At 36.3% G+C, this 13,223-nt stretch overlaps 1 protein-coding gene across 1 annotated transcript in view; it reads left to right on the top strand.

Annotated features, from left to right (window-relative positions):
* Positions 1 to 7,693, top strand: part of LOC127953883 (extracellular serine/threonine protein kinase FAM20C) — a 72,409-nt gene extending 64,716 nt beyond the window's left edge. Inside the window, exons 8-10 of the mRNA XM_052553245.1 lie at positions 979 to 1,060; positions 2,688 to 2,747; positions 4,789 to 7,693. Coding sequence (XP_052409205.1) covers positions 979 to 1,060; positions 2,688 to 2,747; positions 4,789 to 5,053 — 407 coding nt within the window. The 3' untranslated portion in view covers positions 5,054 to 7,693. The remainder of the gene's footprint in view (positions 1 to 978; positions 1,061 to 2,687; positions 2,748 to 4,788) is intronic.
* Positions 7,694 to 13,223: the final 5,530 nt, after the last annotated feature.

Below are 13,223 nucleotides of genomic sequence, written 5' to 3'. Positions count from 1 at the left end.
AGTTAATATAATAATAATATGCAAATATTGAATGAAAAGATACAATCAGTTAATGAATTTACTGTACAAGACTGTGGGATGGATTATATTGTTTTATCTCTCTCTCTGATAATCCCGGGTTACTATGGTCACACAGGTTTGTTTACCCATTAAACTTGTGGCCACAAGAAAAATGTGTCGTTCCCTCAACATAAAAAGTCAGGGTCACGAGAAATGGATGTAATTCACTCAACATAGCATCTCGAGGCCACAACATAAGTATGTCGTTCCCTTAACAAAATTATTTTGTGATATCACGTTCCAACAAGTTAATTTGACATTGCAACGAATTAATATCTGGTGGCCAAAACATATTGTCACATTCCCATCAGTGCAGCCAAAGACAGAACAGTTATCATGCTTTGCCCGAACTTTCACTATGGTGTTACTTTCACTTGTAAAAACACAATGGCGGCGCTGTGGGTGGGAACTTGCAGATTAAGGGGCGATAATATTATGAGCAGATCCCTATTCTGCATTGCAGGGTGAGCGAAATCTGAACAGCTTGTTTTTTTTAAGATTGCAGTTTTGCTGCACAATTCATCAAATTTATAATTGCGATTACAATTATGGATGCAACAATTACGTAATCATTTAAAGTGGCAATTACTCATTTAAAGTCCACTTATGATATTCTGCACGCTTACGATATATATCGGTTTTTTTTTCTGTCTACATGTTATCTTAAGGTAATTGTAATTAATAATTGCAATTCCAGTTTCAAGGGAATAATCGACAATTATGATTTTTTTGTCATAATCGTGCAGTCCTAGCTTGCAGAGAAAGGCTTACCATAAAAATAAAACATCAAATTTACTGGGTTGTTCTTTTACATGTTTATCTTAAAGGAAGGATGGCCTACCTTTTATCATTACTTCAACATCCCACATCAATCTTCCTGTATTTCACTCTCCCTCTCTCCTTTTGCGCACTGAACAGGCAACATGGATCGCCACCATTACGAGACTTTTGAGAAGTTTGGAAATGAGACTTTCATTATTCATTTGGACAACGGCAGAGGGTAAGCCGTTTTTTATTTTAGTGTAACATCCTCACCGTCCTTCACACCTCGCTCCTCAAAGCTCCACACGACTCCACAGCCACTTCCTTTTAACACAGAAACCATGGAAACAGAGTGTTTCTATCTTAAGAGGCGTGAATATGTAGATGTTGAGTGGAAGGTCAGATTCGTGTAGCGTCATGGCTCAGGGTGTAATATGTGTGCCGTTGAAGGGCTCACAGTGGGTAGAAGTCACACAGGTGCTCGCACAGATAAAGGATTTTGATTAAACTGACATTCTGCCCAACTGAAGTGGCTGCTTTTTCATTCTCTACATTTGTTACTGAAGTAGGCCGCTATGTAGAGCCATAGGTCTCTCAATGCCAGATTAATCTAAATCCTGACTAAAATTTACTTTTATTTTCTTCTATTTGTGTCAAATTTATACTGAACTGAATTTCTGATGGAGTTGTACTGCTACAAATAAGTTGCAAGGTCCTGTCATGAAGTTATATAGAGGACTACTCTTTATATGTCAGTACTTTTGTTAAAGTAACTTTTCTTCTATTACTTGTGTTACAAATGCGGTTTTGCAGGATGAAGATAATACATTTTATTATACTGATAAATATGAATTTAACTGTAAAATGTAAGATATGTAAGACAACAACAGAGAGTGTTTTAAGTGTCCGTGTTATAAGAAGGGTTTTACTTCTTCTTAAAAAGTCCAGAATATACAATTTGGTGAGCTCTTCAAATTCTAACTTTTAAGTTATAGTATAGTATGTTGGAAATGGTTGTTGAGCGTTTTAGCATCTTTACCCTAGTAAAAACACTTTAGCATACTTTTAAAGGGGTCAAATGATGCAATTTCAATTTTTTCTTTCTCTTTGGAGTGTAACAAGCTCTTTGTTCATGAAGAAAATCTGTAAAGTTGCAAAGACTAAAGTCTCAAATCCAAAGAGATATTCTTTATCAAAGTTAAGACTCCCCCACGCCCCCTAAAACGGCGCATTCAAACACACCCCACATGTTTACGTCACTATGTGGAAATATTTGTGTAATGTCGCCCAAATTATCATCACTGTGTCTGTCACATGACTCTGTTCCACTTTCAGGCTTGAACTGATGGTAAAACTAAGGACATTATTAACTGTCTTTACATTTATTTTGAAAGATGAAGCTTGCGATTATGGAAAAGGATTTCCGACGAGTGTTTACAGTGTTCGGCCAATCACAATGCACTGTGGCAGTTGGCCAATCAGAGCAGACTGCGCTTGTCAGGAGGAGGGACTTTGTAGAAAACGATGCGTTTTTTTATTATTATTTTTTTATTGTCTAAAACATTTATGGTGAACAAACGTAATTTCTATTGAAACTTGTATGTCATGTAATGTAAGTATACATTTGTAATAATAAAGTTGTAATTTAGTACACATAAACTATTAACTTTTATTTAACAGTCATGAAAGTGTCTCTCATTAAGTGACTCTCTTTAAGGCTTTTTATTTCATTAATATTATATTATCTACAAGTACTTCTTTTTAAATGCTTTTAAGATTTGAAGTACACATTAAATAAACATTTTCACCAGAGAACCATTTAAATATATCAGACATTTGACTTCTGTTTCTCTCTTACCCCGCAGATTTGGAAAGCATTCACACGATGAAATGTCCATCCTGGTCCCTTTGACTCAGTGCTGCAGGTAAGATTGTTTTTCTCCACTTTCAGACATCTCTTGAATTGAGGCAATAGCCTCCCAACTGAGAGAGTGACTGCAGTGCAGTAATTCAGTATAGCACAGACACAACCACATCGTCCTGTCTCCTGTAAACTGTTATTCTAGCTGTGTCCTTTATTGCACATTTACATTTATTTCCTGTGGCTGATGTTTTCTTGCTAGAATAATCTATATGAATGGCTGCAAAAAACACTGACTGTGTTCCAATTTGCATAATTCTGAGCGTAGTACTCTCCACTTTGTTGCTAACATTCTGCATGTGGCTAAAGGGGCCATTCACACAAAACACATTTTGCATTCCACTTGACTACTTTCACATTATTTTTTCTGTGCAAACATTCACTAGACAGTTGTCTATTGAACTCACACCTTGTGTCTTTCTAGAATCTCAGGCACAGCGCATTCTAAAAATGCTCATTTGGCACCCGTTAAAATGAATCCAGTAAAAATAAAATGTTTTTAACTGTACTGCTCGCTTGTGCAAAAATGTGTTCTGTCTGAATGTGCCTATTGGAACTGAAGTTTCACTTTTTTCGCTTAAATTTTTCCTGAATTAAAATTGTCCTTTCTCATGGTTAAAATAAATGTAAATATTTATCATAAGCTCATATGAGTTTAACAATAATTAACTAAAAGTTTAATAAAAAGTATGGTCACACTTTATTTTGAGGTCCACTTTTCGCTATTAACAAGCCATTATCTATTATTATCTACCATTGCCTCAATAAACTCATAATTTGCTGCTTATTAATAGTTAGTTAGGTGGTTGTTAAGTTTAGGTGTTAGGCAGGATTAGGGATGAATATGGTCATGTGGAATATGTGGTTTATAAGAACTAATAAACAGCCAATATGCTAATAATAGACATGCTAATAAGCAACTAGTTAATTGTGAGAATTGGTCCTTAAACTAAAGTGTCACCAAAATAACATTTGAAGGATGAATCCCATTTTATTTTATACCATAATGGTTTAATGAAATGTAAAAATCGAAAATTATTATGTTTTTATCTATTTATTTTACAATAATAAGACCCTATGAAATGTTTATTTTTTATTTCAAAATGTTGTTGTCTATTAAAATATTTCTGAAATTATAATACAAATATATTATCCCAAATGGTGGTGATAAAATAAAGGCGTAATACATTAACAATTTCACTCATCTTTTAAAATGTATCAATTCTTTTTATTTTTTGGCAAACAAAGTCCCAAAAGTTGCCAATTAAAATGAAAACATGGAAGAAACCTTGTGTGTTATTCCTTAAATAATCAAGTTTTAATTATTATTATTATTATTATTATTGTGAAAACTACTTTCTATTGTACTATAGTAACAGATTTCAATTGGTTACTTCAAGTTAAAGCAACTTTTAACTTGACGGGTTGTCATGAAGACTTTTGAGTTTTTGTTTGTATCAATCTGATGAATGTTTTATCCAATGAAATGCTTATGAAGTGAGCAGCTCTAGAGATTAAAGGCCCCATTTACACTAGTGCGTTTTCGTTTTAAAACGCATAACTTTTGCTACGATTATGTCGTTTACACTACTCCGGCGTTTTCCACGTTTGAAAACAGAAACTTTTGGAAACGCTGCTGACCTCTTTTTAGTTTGAAAACTCTGTGGTTGCATTTCAGTGTAAACGGACCAAAACAGAGACTTTCGAAAATGATGGCATGGCTGCCCACCGTGTAACCGTATCATAAAAAGTAATCACGCTCATTATTGACTTTTACATGCATGCTCAGTGTGCGTGAAAGGTCACGTGACATGCGTTTTCGGTCATGTAGTGTAGACGGAGACCGTTTCTGAAATGCAGCTGAAATGCCAGTGTAAACGCGGATCATTTTAATTCTAAAATGCCGTTTTAAAAAGAAAATGCACTAGTGTAACGGGGCCTTCAAATTTCCAGACATTCAACGTGACACTTTAAATTTTCATAACTGGAACTTACAATTCCGTCTGTATTTGCATAGAGTTATACCTTTTACCGTTCTCTCTCAGAGTGAAGAGGTCGACGTACCTGCGGCTACAGCTGTTGGCTAAAGAGGAGTTCAAGCTGAGCTCTCTAATGGAGGAATCGCTTCTACAGGACCAGTTGACACCCGTCCTCATCCAGCCCCACCTGGAGGCCATGGACCGCCGCCTGCGCCTGGTGCTCAAAGTGCTGGCCGACTGCGTGGAGAAAGAAGGCTTCCCATCAGTGGTGGAGAATGACCTGGACAGACAGCCCTCCTCGCACCACCACCAGGCGCACGGAGGGAGGTAGTGAGGCCTGAACCTCGGTTACCGCCAGTCAGTCCCCCACCATGAGCCCCACTGAGGCTTGTGCTCGAGTCACACTCTGAATTCAGTGAATTCCCCGACTAGCCACCAATGCCTCTGAGGAGCCACCCTATTGTGTGTGTAGATGCAGGACGAACTCTGGGACGAAGACGTCGTTTCTGGATGGCCGAGCTGCAGCACATACTTCTCTGTTGCATCCTAATTTGTTTGACAATCTGCTGATATCATTTATCACATTTCCATATTTCGAGTTGACGAGTGTACAGACAAGTTGGAACCAAAAGCTGAAAGACAAACACAACTGTGCTCATGTAGGTCTTCGACATAAGGGCACGGAAACGAGCTTTAATGATGGTACTGCAGTGCAGTACTACTGTGCGAGGACACTTAAATGAATCCTTCCCTGTGCATTCACAATTCGACCTCATTTCCTGCCATCTGAACTAAGCCATCGTTTCAATTGCTCATTGTGCCATCAAGCCTTCAATCATCGTGTCAGATTCGGCACGTTTGTTATTTCACTTAAGGTGAAGTGTGCGCTTCATTTGAGGTTATTCAGCGGAAAGCACATGTTTAAACATCTCCGTGGAGAAGGAGAGAATCACGCTGATTGGTTCTTCAGGCGTCAGTGTTTCTCATCTCAGGCCTCATGCTGAATACACCTGCTCTGTCTTAATGAGAACCTTAAGGACGGGCGGATGCTATGCTAGCGGAAGTTCATGATGATGTTAGTCGTACTTCACACTGCAGGTATCTCGAGGCTCATCTGGTGGAGTGATTTCAGAGTATGGCACAGGCTCGAGGGAATGAAACAAACCAATCGGTCTTAATCATTTCATGTTAAAATGAGTTTTTGTCCTAGCCAGGGGAGTCCAAACCTGCTCCTGGAGGGCCACTGTCCTCCAACGTACTATGAAACACCAAGTACTGTTTCTAGCAGCCCTGAAGAGCTCGATTAGCTGGTTCAGGTGAGTTTATTTAGGATTAGAGCTAAACTCTGCAGGACAGGAGCCCTTCAGGAGCAGGACAGGACACCTCTAGACAAGACATTTTGGTTGGTTTCTGTTTCTTCTGAGTCTATTTCTTTAGCTTTCCAACAGTGAACTCTCACTGGTCTGAAATCCTCCTTCACATATTTGTGTGTAATGCTGCGTTCCATTCAGTCAGACGTGGGATCCGTGTTCAGAACATGACATAGCAAACCAAATGCTCCTGCCGGTGTTTCATGGTCTGTGATGATGTGTCCTAGAAATTTGGGAGTTTGGGGAGGTTATATAATAGTACTCAGTGTAAGCATTTGTTGTTCTGTGATTATTAACAGAGAGGATCGATCACAGTGTTTGAATATGGGAGCGTGGATTCATTAATGCATTAACTTACAATCGAATGTTTAGCTTTAACAGTGTAAATCTCCCTGTGTGCTGCAATGTTAGCGTGATCATATATCCATATCTACTCTACACAAATGTGGCATTCCATTGCACTTCTCCCAATATGATTTTAGACATTTTGCCGATAGCCTTGTGGGCAGTGTGCCGACATACAATGCCCGTCCCGAGTTCGAAACCCGACTCAAGGAGCTTTCCCACTTCGCTTCCTGCCAGCTCTGATCTGTACTCTCAAAATAAAGTCAGAAAGTAGAAAGAAAATAAGTTAAGAAGAATCATTCGTGAATCCGAAACTGGTTAGCAAATGACTTACCTGTGGAAAGTGCTTATAGGATATGGTTTAATGCTGATAGATCGTTTTATAATACATAATTATAGGACATAATTTCCTTCCTACTATTTTGTTTTGTTTTTCAGCGTTACTCACATATGCTGACCTTTCAACAAAAGTAATCCTTCCATTGCTCCGTACAAAACATGTTTTCAGCTCTCACTTATTTTGTATTGTGTAAACCATGGCCAAAAAAAAAGGCAAAAGAGTGCCTTTTTATCTTTATAGCAGTGGTGACTGCCACTTCCAGTCTCATATTCACGCCATCGCATTTTAAGGGGGTTTTATTTTATCTCTAAACGAACCTTTTGGAAGTAGTTGTGTTGTATTTTAAAAGCTCAAAATGCTATTTATTAAGAAAGAGTACATTTGGGAGGAAATCTTGTTGGGTTTTAGGTCTTATTTTGCATTTGAGATTTGTGTGTGTGTGTGTGTGTGTGTGTGTGTTAAATGAAGTCCCTGTTCCTCACAGACATTGTAAAGATGATTTGATAGTCTGACTGCTCAGTGTAAAGTGAGGGGCCACGTGTGTGTTTTGTGTTTAACCCCAGTGCCTGTGCAATGCTCAAGAAACTTGAATGTTTTGGGATTATTCACAAACGGACCTTTTAATAGCCCCTGGCCTGGACTCAAAGGTGTGTTTTTTTTTTTGTGTTTTTTTTGGCAGAGAGTAATTATGAAATGATCAAGGCTTGTATTAGCCAAACAGACTTAAAGATGTTCCCAATACTCTCAGTTTTTCTGTATATATCTGTAAATATGATATGTTCAACCAAGAGGCTGTTTTCGGAGCAAAAAAAAATAATTATGCTTCAGTTTTCTTTTCCTCTCTTAGGCATTGTTACTGTGAAGATCTGTTTGCAAAATGATAAAAGTGTGCAATAAATGAAGCTATGTTGTTGAACTCTTTTCTGTGTAAAAAGCAAAGTAAATAGTGTCTGTTTTTACAAATAAACTCTTCACATATATTTAAATACATAACACTAGTTACAATAGAAGTGACACGCACACACACACACACACACACACACACACACACACACACACACACACACACACACACACACACACACACATATATATATATATTAGTTTATCATAAATGCCTGTTAATACATTCAGCAGTGTATATAGTGTACATATAAAGATATGTCATATTTAAGTAGGACAAGCATTACTGTAAACACACTGCTTTTAATATAAATTTAAGCTATAATGCATTTTCATTTAATTGCAAACAACACAATAAAATGTATGAAAACATGACACTCAGTATATTGAAGTGCACTTCTATTTCACAAGCGGTTATAGATGTATGTTTTGGACTTTTCTCAGTTTGAACAATCACTTTCTGATATCCTTGTGCATATAAAGTTATCAGGTTTTTACTTAGTCGTAACAGGAGTTATTAAATAGGAGATAAAACCTGTGATTTTCATCTGGTCTCATATTAATTGCCCTTTAGACTTGCATGGTTTTACAACCGAGGAACCTAGTGTTGACTTTCCTTTCTGTGATACTAAAGCTCAACCTGTAGCATTCCTTTAAGACGTCATACAATACATCTCAAATCAAGTCTATGAAGAAAATAGTGTGGCTGTATTTTAATATCTTAAACTCAGCCGCTGGACTATCGGTAAAACGAACCTCAAAAGCGGGCAGATTTATCAGCTCAGATATGTGAGGCAGCTCTTACTCTGACACTCGGCCAGGTCACATACAGACATATACGTTTTAAGTCGATACATAATACCCTTCTAATCCGCAGACCCTCTATCTCTCTCGCCCATATCCTGCTATATTCACTTCTATTACGTTATAATCATTCACATGCTGAAGCAGTTACAGGACACACAGCAATGTCACTCTGACCTTAAAAACCTTCCTGTCGGCATCATAAAGATGAAGTTTTAGTTTTCAGTTACATCTGTTGGTGTCTGTCACCATTTGAGCAAAACAGACTCCTTTTTCTAAGTCAAGATTTATGCATTTTAAGATTTTAAGATTGTAAGTTCTATGTTTGGATCGTTTATGAAATGTACAGTTTACACAGTTTTAATATAAACTACAAAACGTAATGTTAGGCATATTTGTCAGTCATAGTATTTATGCATTAAAAAAAAGAAAAGAAAAAAAACATGGCATCTATTTAATTGTTATTTCAATAATTTATTGCATTTTCAAAATGCATTTATTCAAATTGCTTAGAATCAACATAAATCAGTTTATTGTGAAAATATGTCAAGATGTTCAGCTGAAAAAGTATTCACATGGTTAGAATATATAGCTGGTATAGAGTGGTTATTAAAAAAGATGTTGTATAAGCAATATTCAGCTAGTTAAAACATATGAGATTGAAACTAATTGAGTTCACTGAGTATCGATAAACCTGGTTATTGTGTTTTTAAAATTCATTCAGTTTATTTTCCAGTGATGTATGAATGACAAATACGCATCACGTTAAGTTGATAAGTTTTCCATTGTTAAAAATGTGTAAATTCAAGTACATAATTCTTAAATGTAGGCCTAAATATTTTTTTGTGCATCATAGGACATGCAATGTATTACATGACCACTGGATGGCGGTACAACGTTTAAAAAAAAAAGATTTAAATTATCATATCACAGCAAATACTATAGGATGCCTTTTCTCTGTTTTGAATTCTCAAAGAAGCTTCCTTCACAAAGTCAAACCATCCTGAGGCTTTCATGTGAGGAGGACATTTGGATGTGTTTCATGTCCTGAAATGGACCCCTCTAAACCTGCGCCCGCCGGACGGATTAGACGGCAAGATGACGGAGGGCCCAACTGCTGTCTCCAGGCAACAGCTTGTGGTGCACTGTGTGGCAATATCTCACATGTAAACAAAACTGAGATGTTGATGTCGTATTCATCCCCTATTGCTAAACAGCAGGTAGCAATTCAAAAGGGAAAAAGCCTTTTTTTTTCTTTTACCTTGCCTCTGACATTAAAAAGCTCTGCCTGCGATATCCAAACTCTCAAAGCTGATATTTCACACTGAAAGAGACTTGCATTAGATCTCACGGTGCTTTTGACTCAGCCATTTAGGACTGAAATTTCATTCATAAAGGTCAATACCAATAATGTGTCCCTGTTCTTCCCTATTTGCATTTTCCTATGCAAGATTGAAATTAGTTTTGCAGGGCAATGAATTCCCCTGTCTAGTACAGATTGACTTGCACGTGAATGGTTATTTTTTAAGTTTAGTGAAGTGAAATATTATATAAAAACAAGGCATTTCATATTAAAGAGGTTTGAGGGGTCTGATTTGGAGCGTTCATGCTGTGACAGTGACAAATTAATATACGAATCATGTAAACAGGTCATGCATATTCATCAGATAGACAGGTGGCTTGATTGTGGGTTTTGATTAATATTGCTTATGAGCTACGTTTAGCCCTGAGGGTGTAAGCCAAGCTTGAGGAGCATGCTACCAATTGAAAAATCATAGTTTTATTTATTCAAATTCAAGGGATGCAATATTATTTTTTCTTTTTTCTTCTCACATTTATTTTCAGGATTTATTATGCCTCAATGAGTAACTCCTAAGTATTCAAGATCTTGTGTGCATTTGCTGTCCCAATATTAGCCAGTGATGATACCTTACTTACTAAATTATTAATTTAAGTTCATTAAAATGACTGCCAATTTATTATTATGCCAGTTTAAAAGAAACACATTCAAATGATTCAAAATCCTTTGTGGCTAACTGACAGGTTTAAAACTGTCAATAATGAAAGCCATATTTTACATTCAAAATACATTCTCTTAAAACCAGTTTATTGTTTATATCCCCTGCCAGGCACCTTTTAGAAACGTCAATCGCTTTCCAGATCAACCAATAGCGAGCGTTTGGGGCGTGGCTACTGTAGCCAGCTGAGCCAATGGGTGTTTAGCTGGGGTAGCAAAACAAATTCAGATTTCGTTAAAGTAGCAAAAAAAAAAAACAATAATAATAATTGGAAAACTTACTTAAATGCACAGAGAAAGACAACTCTGTAAAACAATGAGGCAGAGATTTTACAAGATGGAAGATTTTTATGGAATGTTTAAGGTTTCACTTGCATATTTTCTTCTCCACATGTTAAGCTAAACTTCAAGTTTTTGCCACATGTGTTAAATCTTTACTGTCAAGTCCCAAATACCATACTAAATAAGGATAAGGTGTGATGAAGGGCTGTGTAAAAATATGCTTTACTTTTGTTCTTCCGCTAGGTGGCTGTAGTAACACAGAAAACTGCACACTTGAACTCTTAATTACGACCAAGTCATTTAGTTAATGCTTAAATTCAATTTGCAGTACACTAATTACAAGTTAAGTCCCCCAGAGTAGCCTAAAGTTGTCTTGATCAAGAACACACAGCTCAGATGTTTAAATGTAAGGCTACAACACACCACTGCTAATGATCGTTAGCTTGTATTTTGAGATGAGCTCTTCGAGTAGACACACTACATGTACAATATTTTGTCAGTTCAGTGACAGCAGGTCTGGTCTGATGTTGAGCTGTGATTTTCAGAGGATGAGTGCCTTCCATTTCATAAGTAAATGTGTTAATCTGACCACCTAGAGAGATTATGACACGAGATGAACATGACACTCACTGGGTCAGAGATTTACAGATCCTCGAAGACATTCAAGAATAAATTATATTCAATAACATAATATGTATTTATATTCTATGACTGGTCTGTCCTGTACAATGAATATTCTGTCATGATGGTTGGGTTTTGTAATTATTTTATATCTGGAACAAAAGAGGAGCTCTGTTGAATTGAAAAATACACAATTTCAGATGTGTTGTATATTAAGGGAAATGTAACCATACAGTATGGTAATGAATATGAACCAATGAATTTTATATTTTTATTTATTTTCTTTGCTTGAAAATGGTTTGTTTTGCATACTTCGAATCTTCAGCGATCTAAAACGAAACTAAACTATTTAAATAAAGCTGACATACAGTAAATATAACCTAAATATTCGATGAGAAGAAAAAAAAAAAAAAAACTTTAGAAATGTTGTCTTTGCAACTACCTGAAAAAAGTACTAGAATGACTAAAACTGAAATAAATGAGCAAAAGTATAATATTTATATTAAAATAAAGTTTATAAAATTGACAAAAGCACGTAACAAAATTACTCAAACTTAAACTAAAATTAAAATGTAAACTAAAAATATAAAAGCTTGTCTTTATTTAAGGTTGACTAAACAATTGATATATATATATTAGATGAGAAGCATAAACTTTAAATTAAAAACAAAAAAATTAAACTGTTTGCAACTAACTAAAATCAATAGTGCTTTTTAAAACTTAATCCGAAATTAAATGAAAATAGAAAAATATAAAAATAAAAGCTAATGCAAAACATTAATATATGCTATAAATATATAAATAATACTAAAATAATACTGCCTACAAAGATGTGTAGGACCCATAGGCTATGAAATGAAATACAAAGCAGGTACAAACGTATTACTTTTACTCCAGTTTCATTTGCACATTTTACAGAATTAAAAGAAAGAAAGAAAGAAAGAGAGAGAGAGAGAGAGGAAGAAAGAAAGAAAGAAAGAAAGAAAGAAAGAAAGAAAGAAAGAAAGAAAGAAAGAAAGAAAGAAAGAAAGAAAGAAAGAATTCCTAGTTTAATATCTCTAAATCATATAATCTGTAGCACTTTTGTCCACTAGATGGCGACATAAAACAATACATGGCAACAGACTGGTTAATAACCCCCACAATTTTAATTTCTGTATTTATTTGTGTAAATACCTCAAATGCAAGTCAGTCTTATTGCTCTACAGGTCAGCCACTGCATGGACGGATCCAGAGTTTTGTCCACGGGTCTGGTTGGGTTATCATCATCATCTCAGTCCTCCTCAGGATCGTCGTATCTCCGTGTCGCCGCTAGTTGGCAGCGCGCGCGTTATTGTTGTATCATCCGAGCAGTGTTTACTTACTTAGTCACAGACTCTGTAGTAAACACATATTCTCCCACATCTGCCAAATGAACGACAACATCATGAACGATTCCAATAACCGTGTCAGAAAACAACAATATATAAATATACCTTGATGAACACAACACTGAGCCTTTTTAAAGCTACAAAGCCAACAACATTTTATTTGCACCTTCTATATCAAGTGTTTGAAATGTTTATTATTGCACTAGTAATTGATCAGCTTTGACTCTACCTCACTACAACCACGTCCTCCGTCTAATCCGAACCCTTATTTGCATGCACACCAGCGTTTATAACCTTTCCCAAAGCTTGTGTGAGCATCCCTCCTGCTCAGTAGTGATGTTCAAGACCACTGTCCTCTCGTCTCTATGGTAACAGTGAGACACCCTGTCCCCCAGCACACACACACACACACACACATCTTTCTTCTCCATTGATCATGAGGCTCATGT

Source organism: Carassius gibelio, chromosome B3, assembly GCF_023724105.1.
Source record: "Carassius gibelio isolate Cgi1373 ecotype wild population from Czech Republic chromosome B3, carGib1.2-hapl.c, whole genome shotgun sequence".
NCBI lineage: Eukaryota > Metazoa > Chordata > Actinopteri > Cypriniformes > Cyprinidae > Carassius > Carassius gibelio.
This window is presented reverse-complemented; position numbering and strand designations above follow the sequence as displayed.